At 42.2% G+C, this 22926-nt stretch overlaps 5 protein-coding genes across 6 annotated transcripts in view; 1 reads left to right on the forward strand and 4 right to left on the reverse strand.

Annotated features, from left to right (window-relative positions):
- The first annotated feature begins 3296 nt into the window (after positions 1-3296).
- On the forward strand, positions 3297-7732 carry LOC109468000 (polyamine oxidase-like). Its single transcript, XM_019766198.1, has 2 exons — positions 3297-3407; positions 4323-7732. The coding sequence occupies exon 2, from the start codon at positions 4352-4354 to the stop codon at positions 5882-5884; it is 1533 nt and encodes a 510-aa protein (XP_019621757.1). The 5' UTR covers positions 3297-3407; positions 4323-4351; the 3' UTR covers positions 5885-7732.
- Positions 7733-7834: 102 nt separating this feature from the next.
- On the reverse strand, positions 7835-12657 carry LOC109468001. Its single transcript, XM_019766199.1, has 7 exons — positions 12532-12657; positions 11445-11647; positions 11132-11191; positions 10544-10719; positions 9896-10064; positions 9373-9448; positions 7835-9117 (listed from the first exon to the last, which is right to left on the reverse strand). The coding sequence occupies exons 2-7, from the start codon at positions 11643-11645 to the stop codon at positions 8801-8803; spliced, it is 999 nt and encodes a 332-aa protein (XP_019621758.1). The 5' UTR covers positions 11646-11647; positions 12532-12657; the 3' UTR covers positions 7835-8800.
- A 107-nt stretch (positions 12658-12764) lies between these two features.
- Positions 12765-17469, reverse strand: LOC109468002. The gene is made up of 6 exons (XM_019766200.1): positions 17147-17469; positions 16421-16617; positions 16173-16232; positions 15529-15707; positions 13984-14161; positions 12765-13653 (listed from the first exon to the last, which is right to left on the reverse strand). Exons 2-6 carry the CDS (start codon positions 16613-16615, stop codon positions 13603-13605), a joined length of 663 nt encoding a protein of 220 aa, XP_019621759.1. The 5' UTR covers positions 16616-16617; positions 17147-17469; the 3' UTR covers positions 12765-13602.
- Positions 17470-18394: 925 nt separating this feature from the next.
- LOC109467769 lies at positions 18395-20789 on the reverse strand. Its single transcript, XM_019765821.1, has 6 exons — positions 20776-20789; positions 20264-20460; positions 19951-20010; positions 19532-19698; positions 19112-19280; positions 18395-18445 (listed from the first exon to the last, which is right to left on the reverse strand). Exons 2-6 carry the CDS (start codon positions 20456-20458, stop codon positions 18395-18397), a joined length of 642 nt encoding a protein of 213 aa, XP_019621380.1. The 5' UTR covers positions 20459-20460; positions 20776-20789.
- A 256-nt stretch (positions 20790-21045) lies between these two features.
- Positions 21046-22926, reverse strand: part of LOC109467837 — a 4422-nt gene continuing 2541 nt past the window's right edge. For both annotated transcript variants that reach the window (XM_019765924.1, XM_019765923.1), the window contains 2 exons: positions 22477-22546; positions 21046-22236 (listed from right to left, as the gene is read on the reverse strand). In XM_019765924.1, the coding sequence (XP_019621483.1) occupies positions 22079-22236; positions 22477-22546 (228 nt within the window). In that variant the 3' untranslated portion in view covers positions 21046-22078. The remainder of the gene's footprint in view (positions 22237-22476; positions 22547-22926) is intronic.

Here is a 22926-nt window from a genome sequence, read left to right on the forward strand (position 1 = left end):
ATGCAAATGCTATCTTAGATCCTCGTCGGCGGTTAATTCTATCACGAAATCTTGAAAATTTTGCGGCATCAAAATTTTGCGACGACTTGCTGAATCTGACCTCGCCTTTAGATAGCATCACGGTGTTATTAAATAGGCTAACTTAAGAGCACTCGGAAAGAAATATGCAGCAAAACACCTCCTTGAAAGCTCCTGGGAATACTAATCTCATCCTGCGCACCCGAGCCTATAATTACCGGCAACTCCTCGGCAATCTAGCTGATTAGAACCCTCCGGGCGATATGACATAATGAGATGGGGGCGGCTACCCCAAATTGCTAAACAATTAGACTGGATGGCTCATAGACCTCTGTGAGTGGCGAGGGGGAAAAGCAGCGTCGTCAGAGGACCCGGGCGTCCTCCAGAGACAATCTAGTATACAGACACGGAAGCACTGAGAACATAATTGCAACGGCTTGTGAAGAGTGTGAAGTCTGCGCCCATCACTGTGGCAGACGATATTTTCCATCACAGTTCACTCGGGGATGGGAACTGATTCAATGAGACGTCGACATTGATGCATCCGTCGGATTCAAACATCGTTACTTTCAGTAGAACTTTTGACTCCATGTAATCAATTGAGTAGATTAAAATGGAATCACAGCTTCCTCCTCAGTAATTTGAATACCCATAATCTAGTTAGTTCGCCTCTATCATAGCTGCTTCCATACGGAGAATGATGGATAATGTATCGCAGAAGTGCCTGGTCATGTAGGTAAATTAATAAATGTCACTATTCATGAGTCGCGTCTACTGGACTTGGCGAAAGTACATCGATCGCTTCAATACTACTATAAGCCGCATCAGTCCATCCCTCGGGCAAGCAGTGACTGTTCTGTCAAATGGGAACTGCCGCCGGGCCTTTATCACCGCTTCTCTGCTGCATATGATTTCCAGGGCATTGGAAATTCCCAAGACCAATCATATGTTGAAATTGATTCAACGAACGCTCCAAATTTTATTTGGCACAACCTTTTATCTGCTTGAAATGGGGGAATGGACACTGGTCATGATGTAAGAAGCGGCCAAGATACTGTATAAGAAGGTTGTATATTCAGTAACCAGTGGGCCTTTACATCTGAAGTTTCAGTGACCTTCTGTCCCCTTCTTCAGGACAGCAATGACTCAGAACCAGTGACTGTTGCCCTGAAAGTGACAGCACTGATGGGGCACAGAAACACCAGATCACGGTGAAAACTCACTGGTTGTCGATGTTCAATAAAGAACCTTAATATGGTTACCCGGACTGGCTTGGTCCGCCACAGCATGACTTCAATAAAGCCTATTTGTCTCCTATGATTACATGATGTGCTGGGACATATGCTGAATCACATCCACCTGTAGATTCAATCAGCGGGCACTAACTATCCACATGTCGTTTTCTATTAACTCGTAACTGGGGGGAGGGGCGTTTTGTTCATGCATATGGGCCGAGCCTTTTCGTGGCATCCATAGATAGAATTTACTTTTAGTAACCAGCTGTAGTAACATCTAGCTTCAGTGCACAGTAAACCAGTCATATTTTCCCTGATGAAGATGCCAAACAATGGCTCTATCTTCTTAAATAAGTAGCTATGAATAATGAACTTATTCATTCACTAACCTGATGAGATTATTCACTGGGTTATGTAACGCGTAATGTCCTTTCATAGGGGCTGATTAAATTTCCACCACCCATACGCTGTTGTGAATGAATTATCTAGGTACTGTGCCCAAGGACATGGAAAGTGGGGAGGGCGGCATGGTATTAACGTTACCAAGTGGGGATATATTCACGCATAGATGTGTATGTAATTTAGAATGTGACATTCTGATCACGCACGAAGAGTGGATAAAAGCAGTCTCTACCGGACTTCAGTGGGTTTCTGGGAAATAGCAGAAATTGGGCAAATGGACTGTATAATATGCCAGGGGAGTTGAGCCGGACATGGAAGCACACTACGTGGGTTGGAAAGTGTACTCCAATGGCTGGGTAACTGTCCTCTGGCATATTACCAGTATTTGTCCAATTTCGAATTCTTACTATTTCCCAGCCACCCACTGGAGTCTGGTAGATAGTAGGATAGAAGTGCTAGACCGCTTCAAGGAGGTGACCTGGAAAAAATAAAAATGGCTGGCCACCTTATCATGAAGGAAACAGTAACGCTTACTTTGGCCGGTTATCTATAGACGAAGAAAACACAAACCAAGGACATTATATTACATATTCTCTATACATATACAAATGTCCTTGCACAAACTAACAAGACACTAAATATCTCCATGTACCTCCGTAAAAAGTTGCAAGGAGTCCCATAATCGACCTTGACCTCTGCCCTACAAAGACCAGTACCTTGACCCAGTACCCACCTACCAAATGTTACTCCACCCAAAGCTTCTTAAGATATTGCTGTTCAAAGTATCCGGAAACACAAAGAGACAGACAGACAAACAAATACACCGAAAAGAATAGCTGCGTTTTCACAGAGGTAACTTTTTCACGAAAAAGCTGCTGTTATCATCAGATACCCCGCCAGAAGGCGCTGCAGCGCAGAATGCTGAAGAGTAGTGAAGTGTTGAAACTTGCCGTCGATGCATCGTCATCTGTTGCAAACCGCGTGTATTTTCGACTAAAGGGAATAGTAACAAGTCAAGTTAAAAACTGAAACAAAAACAGACAAGCTGCTGAAACTGAAAAGTTTATTCAAATCTGGCTACCATAAAAAGTTTGTTGTTAATGTGAAGTTAATGTGAATTTGATGGCAAAACTGGGGAAAATGCATTATGATGTGAGCAAATAGGGCGATAATACCAAACTGAAGGCTTCGATTTCTCAGAAGTCGACGGAGCCACTTTGTGTCAAATTGGCCTGAGGGCAAGGATGAGCCTGCAAGGATGCATAGAAAGATTAGAAAATGGGGGCATCCAGCGTCCAGGGTGGCTGTTTAGTATCCCCATTCCTCAATTCACATATCCCCTCCCTTAGCAAGTTAAACCCTTTTCAAAGTTCACATCATTTCAAAGTTCTTGAGGTTTTTCGCCAAATTCACCTCTGACCTTGGTACTGATGACGCAATCCTCAGCTACAATAGGGCGACAAAACACAAACCGCGCAAACGATTAACAAATAAATGACACTTGAAAATTGCATAATGGTGGCAAAATACTTTATGATATCGTTAAGATTATGATATTTTTGATAAAGAATATGATTCTTTCAAACCATATTTTTATTTTCAAACAATTACTCTTTCTGTATTCTGTCGCCTTACCGGATGTATGTGGCCCAGTTGAAAAGATTTCGCAACCCCCGGACGGGACGGGCGCCAGAAATTTCCACATTAAATCATTACTACAAAAGGCAAGGCACAAAGCTCTTGTGAGAAGAGGTTAGTGTTTGCACTGTTTAACATTATTTTATTTTATTGTGACTGGACAATATAACGTTGTATACTCACCCCTTTGTGTTTCATAATCTAGAAGAAGAGACTTTCGCCACAAAAATATTCATGCACGGATCGCCAATCATGACAAGATCTAATAGTACGGATTGAAATGGTTTACACTCATAAATATGGTGACAAATTATTTTGTCAGTCAGAAATCCAATTTAGTTTCTTCCTGTAGACGGTGAAAATAGCCTGGAGTACTAACGTTTAATAGTATAAATGAGAATGATATACGACAGTTGTGGATTTTGCTTCGTCTGGGGAGGGGGGTGACACGTGCATATAATATTAACGTTATAACGTTATAAGTAGGTCAGTTTATTAAAAAAATGAAACCATATCATTCTCATATATTTTAGTGGGTCAAATGATTTGTAAGATTGTAATACATATACTGATGATTAAAGTTATTCAGCTATCATCCTCTAGCATGTATATTCTAATACTATAGTATAGTAATAGATCAGGGTCTGAATGCCATAATCATATGTTAGGGGTGGGTAGTCCGGTTTGGACTGGCGGTAAAACATGCTGAGGAATTTGGTAAAACAAACAAAGGCAATTTGCACTCATGCCTGTTGGTCCTTGTCAATAGTGAAATATTCCTCTGGACAAAAGTTGTCAGAATTACAGGGCTCAAAATGAAGAGTTGACATTACAGGGCTTTTAGAAAAATTTCTGAAATTCCCTCACACACCCACTTGACAGAAAGAATGTAAAGCACTTGCAATTTGGCAGTCTGAAAGGAAACAGTCTGGGCGCCGAACATTTTGACATTTCTCGACTTTGTCAGCAAACCCATTTGACTCACAAGATTCTGCTTGTGTCTGATGACTTAAATCTGTTTGACTACAGGAGCTGTCTGGAGGCTTGGTGGACAGGGAATGGCTCAGCAGTTCAGAGGGACCAGTGCTAAAGTTATCATCATCGGAGCTGGAATATCAGGCATCGCAGCAGCGAAAACGCTACAGGACAATGGGGTGCAAGACTTCATCATCCTGGAGGGATCAGACAGGATTGGTGGGCGTATGCGTCTTGTCGACTTCGGGGGAGTGAAGATTGAAGCGGGCGCTAACTGGGTCCACGGGATACGTGGAAATCCCGTCTGGGAGCTGGCTCGGGGACTGGACCTGAAGGGGAAAGTGCAGGATGTCGCCAAGATGGTGGTCCGGGACAACAACGGTGCAGACGTGACAGAGCACGCCGTCAGTAGGTTCGCCGACCTGCAGCGAGCGCGGAAGCACGCCCACGACATCCTGGAGAGGAAGATCAACGAGGACGGCAACGACACCTCCATCCGCGTGGCGCTGCGTCTGGCTGGCTGGAAGGCCATCGCACCCGTCGACAAGGTAGTCGAGTACTTCTCCTTCGACTTCCAGAACGGCGCCACACCAGACGTCACCTCCCTCCTCCAGAACGAAGAGGAAGAAACCCTCGTGGATTTCGACGACAAGGAATACTTCGTCACCGACCAGCGTGGCTTTGGCTTTATCGTCGAAGAGATGGCGAGAACTTTCCTCTGCAAGCAGGACCCCCGACTACAGTTTAACAAACGCGTGGATGAGATTAAGTGGAGCAATCAGGGCGTGGTGGTGAGGACTAGCGATGGGTCAGAGTACTCAGCGGAGTATGCCCTGACCACGTTCAGTCTGGGGGTGCTGCAGAGTGACCACATCTCCTTCACCCCAGAACTTCCCGACTGGAAGCTGGAGGAGATCTACCAGGTGGAGATGTGCCACTACACTAAGATCTTCCTCAAGTTTCCCTTCAAGTTCTGGGACGGGAAGGAGTATATCTTCCATGCGCACCCCAAGAGGGGGTACTACCCCGTCATGCAGGATATGGAAGCCGAGGGCTGCCACCCACCTGGGACCAACATCCTCGCCGTGACTGTTACGGGAGAGGAGTCCAAGAGAGTGGAGGGACTACCCAACAGCACTGTGGCATCGGAAATCATGGAGATCCTGAGGAACCTGTACGGAGAAGACGTCCCCACTCCGGTGGACATATTCGTCAGCAGGTGGTCCCAGGACCCCTTGTATCTCGGTGCCTTCACGCGCATTCCTACCGGTGCCTTTCGAGACGGCACCGATAAATACAAGGCCCCAGTAGGAAGGCTGTATTTTGGTGGGGAAGCATTTCATGAGAGGTACATGGGGTTTGTGCATGGTGGGCTCCTATCAGGTGTGGATAAGGCAAAAGACATCCTTAATGCAATCAGGGATGGGTGTCCTAGTCCTGTAGATAACCAGGATATGGGCAAGCCAATACGTACATCCGAGAAGATCAGCGATAACGGGCCTTGGGATGATATACTTGATGACGTGAAGGAAACTTGCTGTCAAAATTCTACCACAGGGTTGGGTTCCTGGTCCCTTTCTGAGTCTAAAGGCCTGCTGGAACTACATCCACTCTGATTGGCAAGGGTAGTCATTCCTGTAATCAGCAGGTAAAATTAGGGCTTTGTACCTAATACCTATAAAATTTATTCAGGTACGGGTACTAACCTGGTGTACCTGTACAAAATAGTGGAAACCATTTTTTATATTCTGGATAGGTGAACTGCATCTCTGAAAAATGACAATTTTGGACTTGAACATCAGGAAAACTTGAAAATTCTCATTTTTAGATTAAGATATGTAAACCCTCAGACAATGACAAGTTGACAACAACATACCAATAAAACTGATGTTGGCTGCTCGTATAATTTACATTGGCCAAATACAGGCAAAGATTCGGGCCTGTACCTACTAGTAATTTGTTTTGGATAAAAAGCTCTGGTAGAATGTTTGCATGTGCAAAGTGATGTTTCTGCTGAGTAATCAGCAGACCAGGTAACATGGGAGGAGAATCACCCTTCCCAAACTCTGAATTCAAAATAATCATGTCACTCGCTGTGGAAAATGATTTTGATATATTTTGATGGTAGTGAATTTCTCATCCAAAGTGCATGTCTCAATCTTTAGTATCTCAGTGCAGTCATACAAAGTTTACAAGAAACATATCAAAATAGCAGTTGAACTAGAGCAATATTTTGTCTTCTCGAGCTCTAATGTTGATGTCTAAGGTTTATTTTAGCTAAGCTGTCAAGTAACAAAAAGAGAGTAATCTGAATGAATTGTGTCAGTCTGGTAGACAGTCTGGTAGACCTAACGGTCTCCAAACTGACTGTGATCCAAATATCAAAATGAATAAAGTGTGACTACATAGGTGCATGTTGAATTCTCAGGGACCATGTACATGTGTGTAGCGTGCATGTTCTTCCAGTCTCCCGAGTCCAGTATAATGTCAGTATCAGTGGTTGTACCAGCCTAATATTTATGTGAGGTTTGTTAGACTTGTGTGTGGAATAGTGTTTCAGGTTTTGACTAAGATATGTTGCCAGAATCACTTGTCTTCTCCAGAGATACTTTATACATTGTATAACGTGTGAACTTTCTCATTAGGAACACACCAGTGTTGGGTTAGGTTTTGTCTGAAAATGTTTGTAGCGTTTGCATGTCAGTCTTGGTAGTTTGTGTTTTACCTGTTGTTGAAGGGTGCTGTAGAAATAAGGATTTTGCATTTGGGACCACCTCATGTGTTTCTAGTCATGTATCTTAAAATTTATCTTCCTTATATCAAGAATGCCATGGCGTGTCAAATTTGTATCTGGTATAATTTATGTGCGTAAAGTTAATGCCAGTATTATGACATATGCTGACATATTGGACATTGAGTGGACAAACCATGATTTGCATGGTTGTAAGTTGTATCTCATAAAAGTTTCAGAATCTTGTTTCACGTGTTCATTATTCATAAATGTTATCTTATTTGCTATACTCTGGTAGTGAGATTTCTTACCTATGAAGTGTTGGAATTTGATACTAAAAGTTGGAAAGTAGTCATAATCCACACATTTCCAACCACGTTATATAGTGTCAGCAGGATGAATTGTATGATCATGTATGGTAAAAGGAGCAATCACACTAACAAATGTTTGTTTACTTCTAAAGCAAGTCTTCTCAAACTGTTGCTTTAAAGTCAGACATAGACAAAATTTATCATATGTTTTATATTATTATTATATATTATTATTATACAGTTAACATTTTTAGCATTATATCTTGTTTTCACCACAATTGTTCACTTTCAGAGGACCAATTACAATGTAGTACTATCATTTTTGGTCATGCAGATCACAAGAAAGTCAAGCCACACCTACTTATGTAGTTGCACCATTTGAACATGCCAAAATACTTAATAAACAGAGGTGTGTTATATTATAGTACCGGGCTTTGTCATTTTTATGCCCTGAATGTTTTCTTTCCTTTTAACTCTTTGAAACATGAATGCCAACATGAGTCTTGCCCTGGGCTGTTTCCATTAGATGTCTATAATTTCTAACTGTTAAGACACATGATAACACATACTGGTATATGTGTAAGCTCAGACAAGTCACCATCTTAAGATGCAACGTGACAGCAGAAAACCTTTATCGAATCAATTGCTCTCAGCTTATTATACATAAAAGTTACATAATTTTTACATCAGCATTTGTTAGTGTTTCTTCATATTTTCTTATCTCACATTGATTGTTCCATCAATATATTCATGTATATTGGAATGGTTGTAGGTTTCCTTGCAATAAGCTTTAAAATATTCATTCTATGTATCCAATTTGTTACTATCAGGAACCATGGATAGGTCTGGTTTTGACTGTGGCACTTGATTCCATGATCCATACACAGCTTTTAAACTAAATGGATTACCTCAAGTGCAAAAAAAACCCGCACATTTTCATTTCTGAATTACATGTACATCAGGCATAATTAGTAAAATAAATCTGCTGAATAATACTGTTCACAGTTGGTCCAGATCTTTCAATGGAAGAAAATCAACTTCACTCATCACAACCATCTGTAGTGATCTGATACATACATTATAAAACATATAAGCATCTTTTAATAAGGCTATTCTCACACTCCTATGCTGTACAAAACTGTAATATTTTTTCATCTGCGTAATATATTTTTTTCTGTTACTAGTTTCCTATTGATATATTTATTTAATATGGCTTCAAAATTGTCAAGAAGTTTTGGCTCAAGCCATGCTTATGTTAGAATTCATGTCATTTGTGTCTGGAGACGTGATATGGTCACGTGAGGGGCCATTGTATATCAGTAATAGAACATAATGTTTATAACCCTTAAAAACCTGGTAGCAAAACACAAATGCAGGCTGGCTTACACAGAAAACCTTGCATGCTTTAAAACAAACAAACAAAACATCATTCAGTTTAAAGAGAAACCCGGCATGAATTTGAAAACCAGCAAGACCTCTTTGGCTATCATTTACATCTTTTGATCAGAAACCATATTATAAGGTGGTGGCTCTGATACAGTGGGTGTGGGGTATGCCCCAGCCTGTGTGGGATATGCCCCAGCTTGTGTGGGGTATGTCCCAGCCTGTGCAGGGTATGTCCCAGCCTGTGCAGGGTATGTCCCAGCCTGTGTGGGATATGCCCCAGCCTGTGCGGGGTATGTCCCAGCCTGTGCAGGGTACGACCCAGGCTGAGCTGGGTACGACCCAGGCTGGAGTTGAGCTGGGTATGCCCCAGCCTGTGCTTGGGGGTTGTAGGCTGGCTGCTGTCCTGCAGGTGCCCCAGGTACTATAAGAGAAAAAAATAGAAACATCTTATACCCGTGTCAAACACAGTTCCATTATGATACAAATTACTAGATCACACTGAAGTCATCATAAAATACACTGCAGCACACATTGTTTTTGTACTGGTGGCCATGACATTGAAAGTTGCATGGCCTCTCTTTAATAATACAAACCACAGACAGCTGAAGAAAAGCTGTCATAGTTATATCACTGCAGAAAAAAAATCTGTCATGTCTAGTGAGTCTGGTGTTCTCACCTGTTTGCATGATGATAACTCCAGAGTGTACCTGTTGGGGTAAGGGCTGCCCAGGCTGGTAGATGATGGCATGGGTCTGAAAAGTACAAGAACAAGGTTGACAGAATATGTTAAGTGTTGTTCTGTGCTTTTCAAATTATGGGTAATGCAGAAGGGCTCTGTAAATAGTCGTCAAACAAGCAATGCTCCAAATGTCATCAACCTAACCATGGTAACTTGGTCAAACCCTGTATACACAGGCACACGCACACGCACACACAGAAACACACACACAGGCACACCCACCCACACGCACACGCAGAAAAACACATACAGGAATACTACACACAGACAAACACACACACAGGCACACACACGCGCAGATGCACAGACACAAAGAAACACACATACAGGCAAACCACACAGGCACACACACAGACAGACACAGACACACATATAATGGTCACCAAAATGGAAGATGTAAAAACCCACTGGTTGTTGAATAAAGAAGTTCTTTAATATACACTTCATGAAGTCTGCCTACCGGAGGCTGTTGTGTTCCCTTGCAGCAGTTCCTACATGTTCCACAACAGGTCCTGATGCTCACAATAAACATCAGAACTGTCTCTGTCAGGCCCAGGATCAGCTGCAGGGCATGGAGGGCTTTTATTCCACTGCAGTCAATACTGCGCCAGTTGGGATAGAGGCGGTACCTGCAAAACAGAATAACAAGAACTCTTAGATTCTAGACTTCTGGTGTGTCCATGAAAATTTTGGAACTATACTATATGACAACAGGGAAGTACTCGATTAAATTGCATCACACAATACGAGGAATCTAGCCTGGTTACCAGACATATTTTAGCACCCGAGTCTTTGCGAAGAGGATAAAGACTCAGGAGCTAACATAGGTCTGGTAACCTGGCTAAACAATATCTGGATCATGATTGTATGAAGTAAGTGCTATCAAACACGCAGTGTGACAAGCTGATTAAAAGTTCTAAACAGCAACTATGCGGCTCCAGATGTCTTACTGAGGGTCGAATGTGTGTGTGAGATATTGTTAGCTTGGGGAATGAATCCACTCTACTATATATTACATGTATATACTGCACTCAAACACAAATACAGCTTTTACAGTGGCTGATATATATGGAATCTGGCAGGTAAATTTGAATGAACACATAGTTACCAGTAATCTGACCACCAACCACAGTTAGAGGTCCAGTAATGATCACCGGGATCACATGGTCCCAGCATAAACCAGTCACACTGCTTACCATCAGAGCCTATACCTACGGCTGCAATGATCCAAATCACTACAGCAAACATGATGCCAAAGATGCTCATCACCAGAAGGGATATCCTCTGTCAGGTGGGGAAAAAACTTGTTAGAAGTTTCTTGACTTACATTGTACATTGCTACTTTGTTTACAGCATCATTTCTAAAGAACAGAAAAATAGGCTCCCTTCTTACTTGAATGTTTGTCAACATTTACAGGCATTTATGTACCTGGATATTTGAAGTGCTTTCTGGAAATTCTCACTGCATTCATGATATAGTACACATTTTTGGTCATGCTCAAAACTTTTTGAGGTAAATTCGAAGTGAACAAATATTGAATTGCACCTCAAAGTTTAATCTAACTGCAGTTATGACTGGAATTTCATGTATGACAGTATGAATATTCCTACAGTATTCAAAATACATTGTATTTCATTCAAGGGAAAGGCCCAAATATTTGGAAGCGAGTGAAGTTGAACATGTAAGAGATCTCACTAGACAGGCATTGTCAGGGTTGTTCCCTCCACAGACTGCCAAGCCTGCAGCAACTATGATCTGGAAAAAACATCACGGTGGATAAGCAACAGGTTAGTTAATAAAAATTCTTAATTAAAATTCTTTATTTCAAGTTCATGCCCTAGGGCTAGTTGCAAACAGACAATGAGTGCAGAATGTATGACTGAAGATGGTACAAAACCATGTACTAACACTTTACACATAAAGTTTTACTTCTCCTTATCTAAGTTCCTATTAGTGTCTCTGTGCAACAGTTATATATGACAGGAAAAACAAAGGCAGTCAAACTTACGAAGGCTCCTCCCCAAATCGGAGCGCTGATGTGATGCACGATAGCGAAGGGGTATCCTGCGTACACCCCGTCTGCCACCACAGCCAGGATTGCACCAATGACTGCCAGGACTATCAGGGCCCAGCCCAGGTTGCGGATACAGGGTCCTTTGTACTTACAGCTTTTTCCACAACAACCTGCCTCGCCCTCACAGCAGCACATGGCTGTACAGGATAGAAAGAACACAATAATAATATGAAATTAAAATAATCTCCAAGCAGATGCTTTGGTGACTACAAGACAGTATCTTTATCATATTGGTATAAAGACAGTATAATTGTCTGGGGCTGCAGGGCGCCTGTATTCAAGGGAGGAAAAGATACCAGTAATTTTAAGAAAGCCTTATAAAACTATTATTATTAAAAGCCCTTCAAAACATGTCAAAGCATTAGTCAAAGCCTAAACCTCTAAAAGCTTGGACTTGGAGAGTACTGGAACAAAATGTACACGCATATATGGCCACGCAAGCAATCAATCAGTCAAAGCATTTATTTTGCTGAAAGTGAAAGTTAACTGTAATTATAAAGTTCTTTGTTCATGTGGAAGTGTCACTGTGACCGTCCTAATATTCTTTAAAAAATTTGTGACCAGATGACTTTAGAGTATAAAACGTTAGGTGTTAAAGTAAAACAAGAGTCACCACCCTGCCCAAATTATACCCACTGTGTGCACTGCACGCATCATCGGGTATTTCTGCTAAATTTCAACATGGAGGTAGGGACCTCCGGATGTTCAACTTCAATGTAGCAGATTTAGCATATTCATTTATTTATTGCGATACTAATCATTTTTGAGATGCAAAGAGGAATCTTACAAACCTGATTGAGACAAAAACAGGTCTTTATATATCAATATAGAGACCAGCTCTGGTTCTGTCTTAGCAGTGTTGAGGATACTTAATAATGGGCGTTGTCTTAGTCTGTGTACCATGTAAAGATGATCGTTTACCTTGCAGAAACTTTATCTATAAGGCCTTATAACGAAGATCAGTCGAAAAAGTAAAGCTGTTATGACACCACAGTGTCTGGAGGTGGCTGTAGAACCTTACCTGGTTAGTCAAAACACTGGGCCGACGGCAAAAGAAGACAATTCTTCAAGGCCAAGTCTGTCCGTCACTACTAGTCCGTCACGTCCTTGCTACTGAAGTAGCTGGAAGTGCATTGTGGGTATTCGGATCTGTTGACGGTGCAGTTCACATCAACCTCGCTAGGTGGCATCTTCAAGCAGATGTATGGCGTGTTACGTCGTTTTGAAGTGACTCAGCCAATAACACCAGAAATACAAAGCGTATTCACTCTTATGCTTTTAATCATTCCAAAAACACGTATATCAGTAAATGTCAGCTAGAAAGGTAACATTGACAAATGAAATGCACAATGTTTACCTAACCACATGGTCTAGCGCTAGCCTATCAAACTACTAGTACTACTCTGTCTATTCCTTCTCAAACGCTATATGCATGTACTATGGTGAGCAGCTCCTACATTATGTAATCCAACACCACAGCGTGTCTGCTATAGAGCATGTTACCACGTAACAGAAGTAGAAGAAGAGGTAAAACAGAGCAAAAACAATAGTTTACCTTCAATGTCATTTATATAAGTGTGACTTTTTTTACTATAGACACCGATCATTTTAAACTTCAAACTTATAATGACACTGCATCATCGTCACTTCATAGGTAGACAAGTCATACAACTTTTTACCACAGAAATATATATATACACGTAATCAATATCAACGAATTTGGGTAACGTTACACTCTTACAGTCCACAGGGAGCTATGGAAGTTTATAAACAGTAAACATATACATGTTGACTAGTCATAAAACGTTTAAGCGCGGGCTAAAAACTTGTATATACAAAGGCGTCTGTTTTGCCTTCCCCTCATTGTACCATATGAAAAACTCAAATTAACAAACAAGAACTCGATGATCGAAACGTCGACTTCAAATTCATTTGCGAATCCAATCAACTTGAAGCACATACATGGTGCCAGTCGGCTGTATTATATGGGAATCGTGCATATAGCCCAGCTTTTAGGTCTTAATCTGGCCTGACTGAGTGTGCTAGGGTTAGGATCCGCTGCGTGCGGTTCTGGATAGTCCCTTGAGTGCACCTAGATCTGTTGGAGTGCGGGTTGACCAGGCTGGTAGGTCATGGCTTGAGTCTGAAAAGTACAAGAACAAGGTTGACATATCTAGAACATCACCAGTATTCTTCTCTGCTCAAATTATATGGGTAAAATATACCGAGATTACTGGTTTTGCTAATATCTCTGCTGCAGTACTAGTTTTTAAATGCTGTCCCGTATGTAGAATGTTTTCACACAGCTGCATTACAAATTTTTGTTGCCCTGAAGAAGATGGCTAAAATATCGCCGAAAGGTTGGATGTAAAAACTCACAGGTTGTCGAAAAAAGAACATTCTTATACAGTCAACCTGATGAAATTACATACGTTCGCAGTGCAGACCTAATCATGACATACTGCATGCCTACCGGGGGCTGTTGCTGTGTACCCTGACAGCAGGTGCAGTTCGTCCAGGTTCCGCAGCAGCTTCTGGCGTTTATGATGAGCATCAGAAGTGTCTCCACCAGGCCGAGGATCAGCTGCAGCCAATGGAGGGCCCTGACCGCTGCACAGTTCACACTGCGCCAGTCGGGAAAGAGCTCGTACCTGTAAAAAGGGATAACAAGAAATTTCAGATATTTCAGATATCCCAGATTGTATCAGGTATCTGCAAATATTTTGGAACTTTCCTGTATGATAAGCTTAGAGCGAAACAAAATTTGTTGATGAATTACTATAACTACGCATACTGTATTTGTATAGCCGGTATAACCACCCTCGGCGTAACACACTAGCTTCACAGGCACGCGGCGCGGCGGCACCAAACGACTTGTTACATCTAACCCTTCAACATCTAACTCTAAACTTTGTTTAGAGCTATGGAACGGCAAGGGTACCGAAGTAACGGGTTCCTCACTGGCCGCCCAGTGCGGAACTCATGGGGAAAGTGGCGTCGGCACTCGGGGCCCTGTGCGGAAGAAATCTCCGCACTGGAATTCTAGTGCAGAAACAGCTTTGTTCCAGTGCTGAAACACCGTCAGGACTGGAATTCCAGAGCTGAATCTTGACTCGGCACTCGTTTTCCGGTGCTATTAACTTCCACTCAGCACTCGTTCGCCAGAGCTCGGAGGCCGTTCAGCACTGGATAGCCAGCGCTCGGAGGCCGTTCACCACTGGATAGCCGGTGTTGAATTCCACTCGGCACTCGCTACCAGTGCTCGGAGGCCGTTCACCACTGGATAGCAAGTGCCGAAGTCCCTAAGTAACGGGTTCTTCACTGGATCGTTCCAGTGCTCGGTGACTCTTGGCGCTGGGAGCCGAGTTCTCAAATCATTTCGGCACTGGGCTTCTGGTGCTTACGTCGGCCGCGCGGCGTACAGTACAGTATCGTAGACCAAGTCTATGTTTGTAAAAATGTGAGGATCTGAGCCTTGCAATATTGTCCTGCCGATCACCCTGTCGTCCCGATTATAATTTGCTTCCCGGCCGGTACGATCTCAAAAATATAAGTGTTAGAGTTCAAAGGCGGCATCTCGGTACCCTTTTTAAAGACAAGGTTTGATTTGCCGATTTAGAGTTTCCAGTGCTAAAGCCGCCGACACTGGGCACCAAGTGTTGACGTAACTTCGGCACTGGAGATCTAGGACGGAAGCCGCCTCACCTCTGTATACCGAGTGCTGAGAAAGGAACCCGTTACTTCGGTACTTTTGCTATGGAACGAAAATGTCCCTACTGTACTTGGTGACAGCGAGTTCCACTTTTCTAGAAGTTGTTTTGATAACGTAAACTGATTGTGTGCCATTGATACCCGGGTAATTGTGTCATTTGAGGTTAGGTTTCATTTGAGTGATGGGGTCATGAACTTGGGGTCTTGGGGTACTGCACCGGAGATCTCTCAAACACACTGTTTTTCTGTGTGGCGGATATATTGGATGTGAAAGGACGTTACTTTTAAAACAGGTACACAGACTTACCAGTTATCTTCCCACACACCGCCCACACATGTTTTGAGTGTTTGACCGCGGCATGTATGTGGTCCCTGCACGAACTGGCCACATGAAATCCCATCAACGGCTTGTCCTGCCATTGCGATGATCCAAATCGCTATGGCAGATAAGGTGCCAAAGATGCTCATCACCAAAAGTGCAGTCCTCTGTCAGGTGAAAAAAAAAGAACATGTAAGAAGTTTGTTGACTTTATTATTTACATTACTGCAAGTTCACTATTTGCATTTTTATACAGTTACAGACGACTTGTATCCTTGTCGACATTACAAGGACATGAACATTCCGGAATATTCGAAGTGCCATCCAGAAATTCTCACTGCATTTCTAATATTTGTGCCCATACCTGCGGCCTGCCAGGATGTAGTGGGCATGCTCAAAACTTAATTTTGAGGGGCAGTATGACCGAATTTTGAATCTTCATACAGCATTCCAACAATTACATTCAAAGGGGAGCCGAAATAAGCCCGAATATTAGGAGTACGTATACACTTTTCAAAATACACTTCGAACAGCCAGGATCGTGGTACATTCTTTCTCATTCCGTCTCTACTGTGAAGAGATTCTAGTATTGAATTTGAACACTTGAACAAGATCTATTTAAGATCTCTCACCAGACTACTGCTGCCAGGGTTATTCCCTCCACAGACAGCCAAACCTCCAGTAATTATGATCTGGAAAAACATCAAATGGAAAGTATCGAGTTAGATAGCAACGAGATACAAGTGCTACTGTTGAAAAGTATATCTCAGTATATCTTTAACTAGATGAAGGTGGTCGCCGAACAGAATAAGAAGAAGACACAGTGATCCCTAGCTCCAGACACCTGTAAGCATTACATAGAAAAAAAAATCAAACTTACGAAGGCTCCTCCCCAAATCGGAGCGCTGATGTGAAGAAAAGTAGCGAAGGGATATCCTGCGTACACCCCGTCTGCCACTGCAGCCACGACTGCGCCGATGACGGCTAGAACAATCGAGGCCCAGCCCAGCTTGCGGATTAAAGGTCCATTGTACTTACAGCGTCCGTCACAACAACCTCCCTTGCAGCAGCACATGGCTGTGTAAGGAGAATATCATATATCAGGACGGAAAGAACACAATGTACATGTGGCTGCATGTTAAAAAAACACAACACAAAAAGCTGCGAAACGTAGCCTGGGTGCCATGCGTTTTGTACTCGCCTTGCGGTTAGGGGTAGCAAGTGCAAGGAGCCCCGGGATTACAAAACGGATGGCAGCCAGGCTAGGGGCCAAAAATGAAAGTGAAAGTAATTCTTAAATGACGTTTCACTATTCAGGTTGAAGCGACCAATGCTGATTTGCCAGCTGACGACTTCATGAATTTTAACCTCCCAATTTTGATCATCACGAAAGCACTGGTCTTGCAGAACAGATGTGATCAAGACACTTCAAGAATGTTTAAGCGTTGTGCAGTCCTTGCGAACGGTTGAGTTATCATCACTGATGATGACGTAACGTTTTACTTGCAGATTCTGATTTTGATTTAAAAGGGAAGGAAGATCCACGGAAATCTTGAAGATGTTTAATATGACAACCACGTCTGGAAGTTTAAAAACAGAATCTTACCTGGTCGGTCCAAACTAGCCTGTGGAGTCGAAGGTAAGTCTTTAAGAGCAGGTCCTTTGTTACACCAAGGACGTTACACACTGTGACTAGTCAAGGTCGCATAACGTATTTACAAGTAGTTCGGGCACAAAGTAGTCCTGCACAATAGTTAAGAAAGCTGCAGAGGTTCTTGTGTGCACGGCAGCAGGATGAGAACTGTACTGAATGGTAGACTGGAATGTGCCAGGTGTGACACTGTATAAGTTGAATTATATGATGTTTGTTCGGCCGTAGCTTGTAGGTTGGCGGCTAGATACCGTTACCTGCCTCACACAACTGTGCGTTGGCGGTAACATGATACGTACCCCGTAGCGCCATACAAAAGAGGGCTAACTCTACAAGGGAACTTGATTTTCTCATGGTTGGTAGATTGTACTCTGAATCCAAGCTGCAAGCATACACATTCAATTATTCTATCTGCATCTTAAAGTCTGACGCGTTGAACCTCCTAAATTTCATTTCCTTAACCTTGCGGATCCATACTGCCTTTTGCTACCCCAAACAAAACGGCAGGACCTATGCATTATCGATTGTATTATGTATAGCCTTCTCTACGTGACATCCTATCCCAGATGTATCGGCATGCCTTTGTAAGGCTACTTCGTTTTCTGTGTGACTTACTCAACAACACCAGACGTAAAAGCGTATTCACTCGATCTTATGCTTTTAATCATTCCATAAAACATTTGTCAGTAAATGTCAATCATGATGACGATAACGATCAATAAACTACAAAGATCACATGTGCAAAGTGCATAGTGTTTACCTAGCCGCTTGGTCTAGTCTCTTACTCGAACTCATTCATATACTAGTACATGGTGACCATTTCTTCTGCTCTGTCCTGCTACATAATGTAATCCAACACCACAGTGTTCCTGCTACAGCACGAGTTACCATGGTGACAGAACAGGAAGAGAAAGAAGAAGAGGAAGTAGAAAAAAGGAAGAAGAAGAAAACGAAATGCTTTCCTTCTGCGAAGGTAAACATACATAACAAGCAATGTCATTAATATAAGTGTGCGTGGCTTTAAAATTCATTTTAAGCGATCGACATGCTGCTTATCTGATTGACACGAGGCACAAATATTATGTGTTGTCATTTGGCCGAATCATATCCTGAACCGTAACTTTACACTAAGATTTTTAACGGTACTGCAGTGTTAGGGTTAGGATGAGCTGCGTGAGGTTCTGGATAGTTCCCAGATTGCACCTAGATCTGTTGGAGTGCAGGTTGACCAGGCTGGTAGGTCATGGCTTGAGTCTGAAAAATACGTATACAAGAACAAAGCTGACAGATGTAGAACATCACTAGTACTAAGTGTTCTTCACTGTTCAGATTATGGGTTATATGAAATATACAGAAGTTGACCGTCTGTCACCGTCTTCGGGGAAACAGCGGGTTCTACTAGGTGTCCCTGGTGCAGTGTTACAAATGCCAAACACGAAGTAGAAAGGTAACATGTACATTTGCAAAGCAAATGTATAATGTTTAACTTTATATGTTCTAGTTTACCAAACTACTGCTATGTTTATTACTCAAACACATTTATATATAATACTAGTATATGGTGACCAGCCCCTCCAGCTCTGTCTTGCTACAAAATGTAACCCAACACCACAGGGTGTTGCTACATCACTAGTTACCATGGTGACAGACGTCTGGACCAGATCATTGAACTTTATTTGTTTGGAGAAGAGGAAAAAGAGGAAGAAACTGAGCAATACGTTTTCCTTCCGCGAAGGTAAACATAACTACCGCATTTTTGTATTACTGCAGCAGCGATACCCAGCTACAGTACGAAACACTGTTGTCCTGAAGGTGACAGATGGTAAAAAAAGTTGTTGAATAAAGAACGTTCTTATACAGTCACTTGCCAACCTGGTGAACTACTAGTAAGTTATTCACAATCATTGACATAATGCCTACCGGAGGCTGTTGTGTTCCCTTGCAGCAGGTCCTACATGTTCCACAGCAGGTCTTGATGCTCACAATAAACATCAGAACTGTCTCTGTCAGGCCCAGGATCAGCTGCAGAGCAAAGAGGGCTCTGATCCCTCCACAGTCAATACTGCGCCAGTTGGGAAATATGTCGTACCTGTAGAACCGAATAACAAGAAATCAGAGATTTTTTTTTGGTATCTGCGAATGTTTGGAACTGTACTATAATCATATAATCCTGAAAAGATACATCTAAATCTAATAGGTCTCCACTGATGATACACTTCTGTATATCTCAACTGTACAATGCACCTAGGTTGCTGCACACAGCTTCCAAAGTGGCTGATATATGGAATCCGGCGGATAAATGGACGTTGCATTTAAAACAAGTGCCGTGCACATACTTACCAGTAATCTGATAACCCACTACAGTTATCAAATTCATCGGGATCACATGGTCCCAGCACAAACGAATCACATCCATGGCAGTCAAAGACTAGTCCCGTGGATGCGATGATCCAACTCGCCATGGCAAATAAGATACCAAAGATGCTCATCACCAGAAGTGCAATCCTCTGTTAGGTGGGACAGGTAAGAAAACAAAACATGTTAAACGTTTCTTGACTTCAAATTTTCAATACTTGTACATTAAATATTTTCCAATAGATGACTCATGTGCATATTTGTATGACCTATAAGGGAGAACCGAAATCGGTGCAAATATTTGGAATAGACCATGAATTTTCATAATGCACTTCCAATAGCCAGAAATGTACTAACAATCTCATTCTGGTGACATTCTGGCTGTAGTGTGAAGGGTTACTCACCAGACGGGCATTATCAGGTTTATTCCCTGCACAGATAGCCAAGGCTCCAACAAGTACGATCTGGAAAAACAGCACATGGGAAGCATCACATCATTATACCTTTGATGATCACTTGAATTTGGTGACAGTGACCGATTTTTACAAATATATCCTTGTATCAATCCAGCTGTACAGGTTTAATCAGGTGTTATCAATATCACATGGGATGAAACTAAATAGCTGAAAAGTAACTTAGCAGGTACATGTATAGATAATGCCTAGGTCTAGTTACTTTAAAGCAGCAAATAGACAAAAAAATGGCCGTCAAACTTACGAAGGATCCTCCCCAAATAGGAGCATTGATTTGATGCATGATAGCGAAGGGGTATCCTCCGTACACCTCATCGGCTACCATATACAGGATGAACCCAATGACGGCTAGAACAATCGAGGCCCATCCGAGGTTGAGGATACTTGTCCCCTTGTGCTCACAGCCTCCGCCGCAACAGCCTACCTCACCGCAACACATGGCTGTACAGGAAGGAAGGAAAGAGCACAATGTACTCATGGCCTTTATACCCTAAAAAAAAAAAAACCATAAAAATTGGCAAACTACGGAACCATTATAAACGCTATTTTGGGAAATGATAATTTAGCCGAAAGTAAACTAAACAATTCTACGTATAATCAAGAACTGAACAGTCAAGGGTTTGCTAGAGTTACAGATGTACGAGTTGCAATGTGTCTAGCTACAATGTTAAAGGATGCATGGATACTAAGTGAGATACTACAAGCTGTACAATCTACTACAATCTACAGAGAGCTATAACTACACGTGACACATACCTGGAATCCGAGGTCTCGACTTACTTCTAGGACAAATATGTATCTTCTAATCTCACTTCTTATAACGATAGCTACTCTCTGATTGGCTACTCTCACTAGCCAATCGAGGCTTATCTATCAAACTTATTTATTTAAGCCCCTCCTCGCCTTGTAAATGTTCTAAATACACGCTGTGTTCTGCTATTTCAATCAAAGCGCAGGAGGTGCATTGTGGGTATTTGTATACGCTACGTGACTCAATGAATAACACAAGAAATAACAAGCGTATTAAAAGCGTATTCACTCTGATGATTTTAATCATTCCAAAAACACGCACATCAGCACATGTTACCATGGTGACAGAAGAGGAAGAGGAAGAAGAAGAGGAAGAAGAAAGAGCAGTGCAACGGTAAACATAATTTTGATAGGCAATATTATTCATATAAATGTGGCTTTCTTGATTACAGGCAATGCACAGCATAACAGACACCGATTATTTCAAACTTCAAACGGTTAGTAACACTGCATCCTCGTCACTTCTACAATTGAAAGTATTATAGGTAGACAAGTAACACAACTTTTCACAAAGACAGCGGATTCGGATACAATCAGTATCAACAAACTTGAGTAACACTAACGTTACACTCTTAAAGCTCAAAGAGAGCTATGCAAGTTTGTAAGCATTGAACATACATGTTGGCTAGTTCTGAGTAAAAAAATAACAACATGTACAACATCACAAAGGGAACTAATTAATGCAGAATACTTGTATATATATATATATGCGCAGCTTTGCTTGAACCACAGTTCACCGTGCAACAGTTGGGAGACAACTTTAAGTAAATGCGATCTCTATGGCACCTGTTTTGTCTCCGTGTCCATTGTATCATGTGTAAAATTCAAAATAAACAAATAAACAAAACATCGACTTCAAATCCATGCTAATCAACTTGAGGCACATATGTGTTGTACCATATCCAGATCTCAGCTATTAGCTTTTAGTAAAACGTGTTTGGGTTAGGATCAGTTGCGTACGAGTCTGGATAGTCTCCTCGTATCCAAGAGTGCAAATTTGCCCCGGTTTTGCGTACGTGCGGACTATCCAGAACCTTGGCTTAGCACGGTTCTGTATTAAAAGCACGGTTCTGCATACAAAAGGCTGTGTTGTATCAAGAACCGTGTATGTGGCAAATCTACGTTCTTGGGTACGCGGAGACTATTCCGAAATGTGTCTGATCCTACCCCTAACCCATTCAGGCATAGAACTAGATAGGCACGATTCTGGATGCGACAGGCCGCATCAGCAGACTGTATATTTGCTGCTTCAGATGGTTGACTGTGTGTTGACCACCACGGCAGGGTTGATCGGTCCGCTGGCGTACGTGTAGGCAGGTGGGGCTACCGGGTGTACAGGCTGCATAACAACCGGCTGTGGACCGCCGCCAACGTAGGTCACGCCTGCTGTATGCATGGGGTAGCCGCCTGGGGAGACATATGTAACTTATGAGCATAAACTATATAAGTACATAGCATAAAATGTATGAGGTGCAAGTTACAAACGCGTATGCGTATGCGTAACTACTCAAATTCACCTCATGTTTTCAAAAACATAATACGCGCATATAGTTAATAATAGCTGCTGGCATTTGAGATATGTTGGTAAATAGGTTTAACATATCATATCACTTCCATTACGAAATTTTGTGTGTCTTTATTTCTTACCTGTTGTGTTGTGCATGATGACCACGCCCCCTGGCGCTTGCATTGGAGCTGCATGGTGGTAGATCACCGTCTACGGAAACAAACCGTTAAATTTCATCACATTTTTCAATAATAATGAAAAGTAGTGGATGCTACTCGAAACGACTGATAGTTTTTAAAATCTCTCTCTCTGTATATATCCAGTTGTTTGAGGAACTACTAGTATTTCCTTGTGTATCTCATTACCTGGATGTCTAACCTTCATTGACGTAACGTGTCATTTATTGACATCTATATTAGGTATGAAGAGTGACGTACCCCCGGCTGGACGTCGTTAGAGGAACACATGCCGACACAGCAGAGGATGGAGGTGACGAATCCCAGAACCATCTCTGTAAACCCCAGGAGGATGTTCACACCGTGGAGAGCCTGCATGGCGCTGCACCTGCTAGTAGCGGTGTAGCTGTAGGT

This window comes from Branchiostoma belcheri, unplaced genomic scaffold (genome assembly GCF_001625305.1).
Source record: "Branchiostoma belcheri isolate BF01 breed outbred unplaced genomic scaffold, Haploidv18h27 scaffold19, whole genome shotgun sequence".
Taxonomy (NCBI): Eukaryota; Metazoa; Chordata; class Leptocardii; order Amphioxiformes; family Branchiostomatidae; genus Branchiostoma; species Branchiostoma belcheri.

Excerpts from the sequence above, each read along its gene's own strand:
- LOC109467769 (XM_019765821.1), bottom strand. The coding sequence starts at position 20,458 with ATGTGTTGCGGTGAGGTAGGCTGTTGCGGCGGAGGCTGTGAGCACAAG. Across the intron at positions 20,011-20,263 it reads CTATTTGGGGAGGATCCTTC|ATCGTACTTGTTGGAGCCTT; the intron begins GTAAGTTTGACG and ends CTGTTTTTCCAG. Across the intron at positions 19,699-19,950 it reads AACCTGATAATGCCCGTCTG|AGGATTGCACTTCTGGTGAT; the intron begins GTGAGTAACCCT and ends CCCACCTAACAG.
- LOC109468000 (XM_019766198.1), top strand. The coding sequence starts at position 4,352 with ATGGCTCAGCAGTTCAGAGGGACCAGTGCTAAAGTTATCATCATCGGA.
- LOC109468001 (XM_019766199.1), bottom strand. The coding sequence starts at position 11,645 with ATGTGCTGCTGTGAGGGCGAGGCAGGTTGTTGTGGAAAAAGCTGTAAG. Across the intron at positions 11,192-11,444 it reads CGATTTGGGGAGGAGCCTTC|ATCATAGTTGCTGCAGGCTT; the intron begins GTAAGTTTGACT and ends TGTTTTTTCCAG. Across the intron at positions 10,065-10,543 it reads GGTTGGTGGTCAGATTACTG|GTACCGCCTCTATCCCAACT; the intron begins GTAACTATGTGT and ends TCTGTTTTGCAG.
- LOC109468002 (XM_019766200.1), bottom strand. The coding sequence starts at position 16,615 with ATGTGCTGCTGCAAGGGAGGTTGTTGTGACGGACGCTGTAAGTACAAT. Across the intron at positions 15,708-16,172 it reads ACCCTGGCAGCAGTAGTCTG|AGGACTGCACTTTTGGTGAT; the intron begins GTGAGAGATCTT and ends TTCACCTGACAG. Across the intron at positions 14,162-15,528 it reads GGTGTGTGGGAAGATAACTG|GTACGAGCTCTTTCCCGACT; the intron begins GTAAGTCTGTGT and ends CCCTTTTTACAG.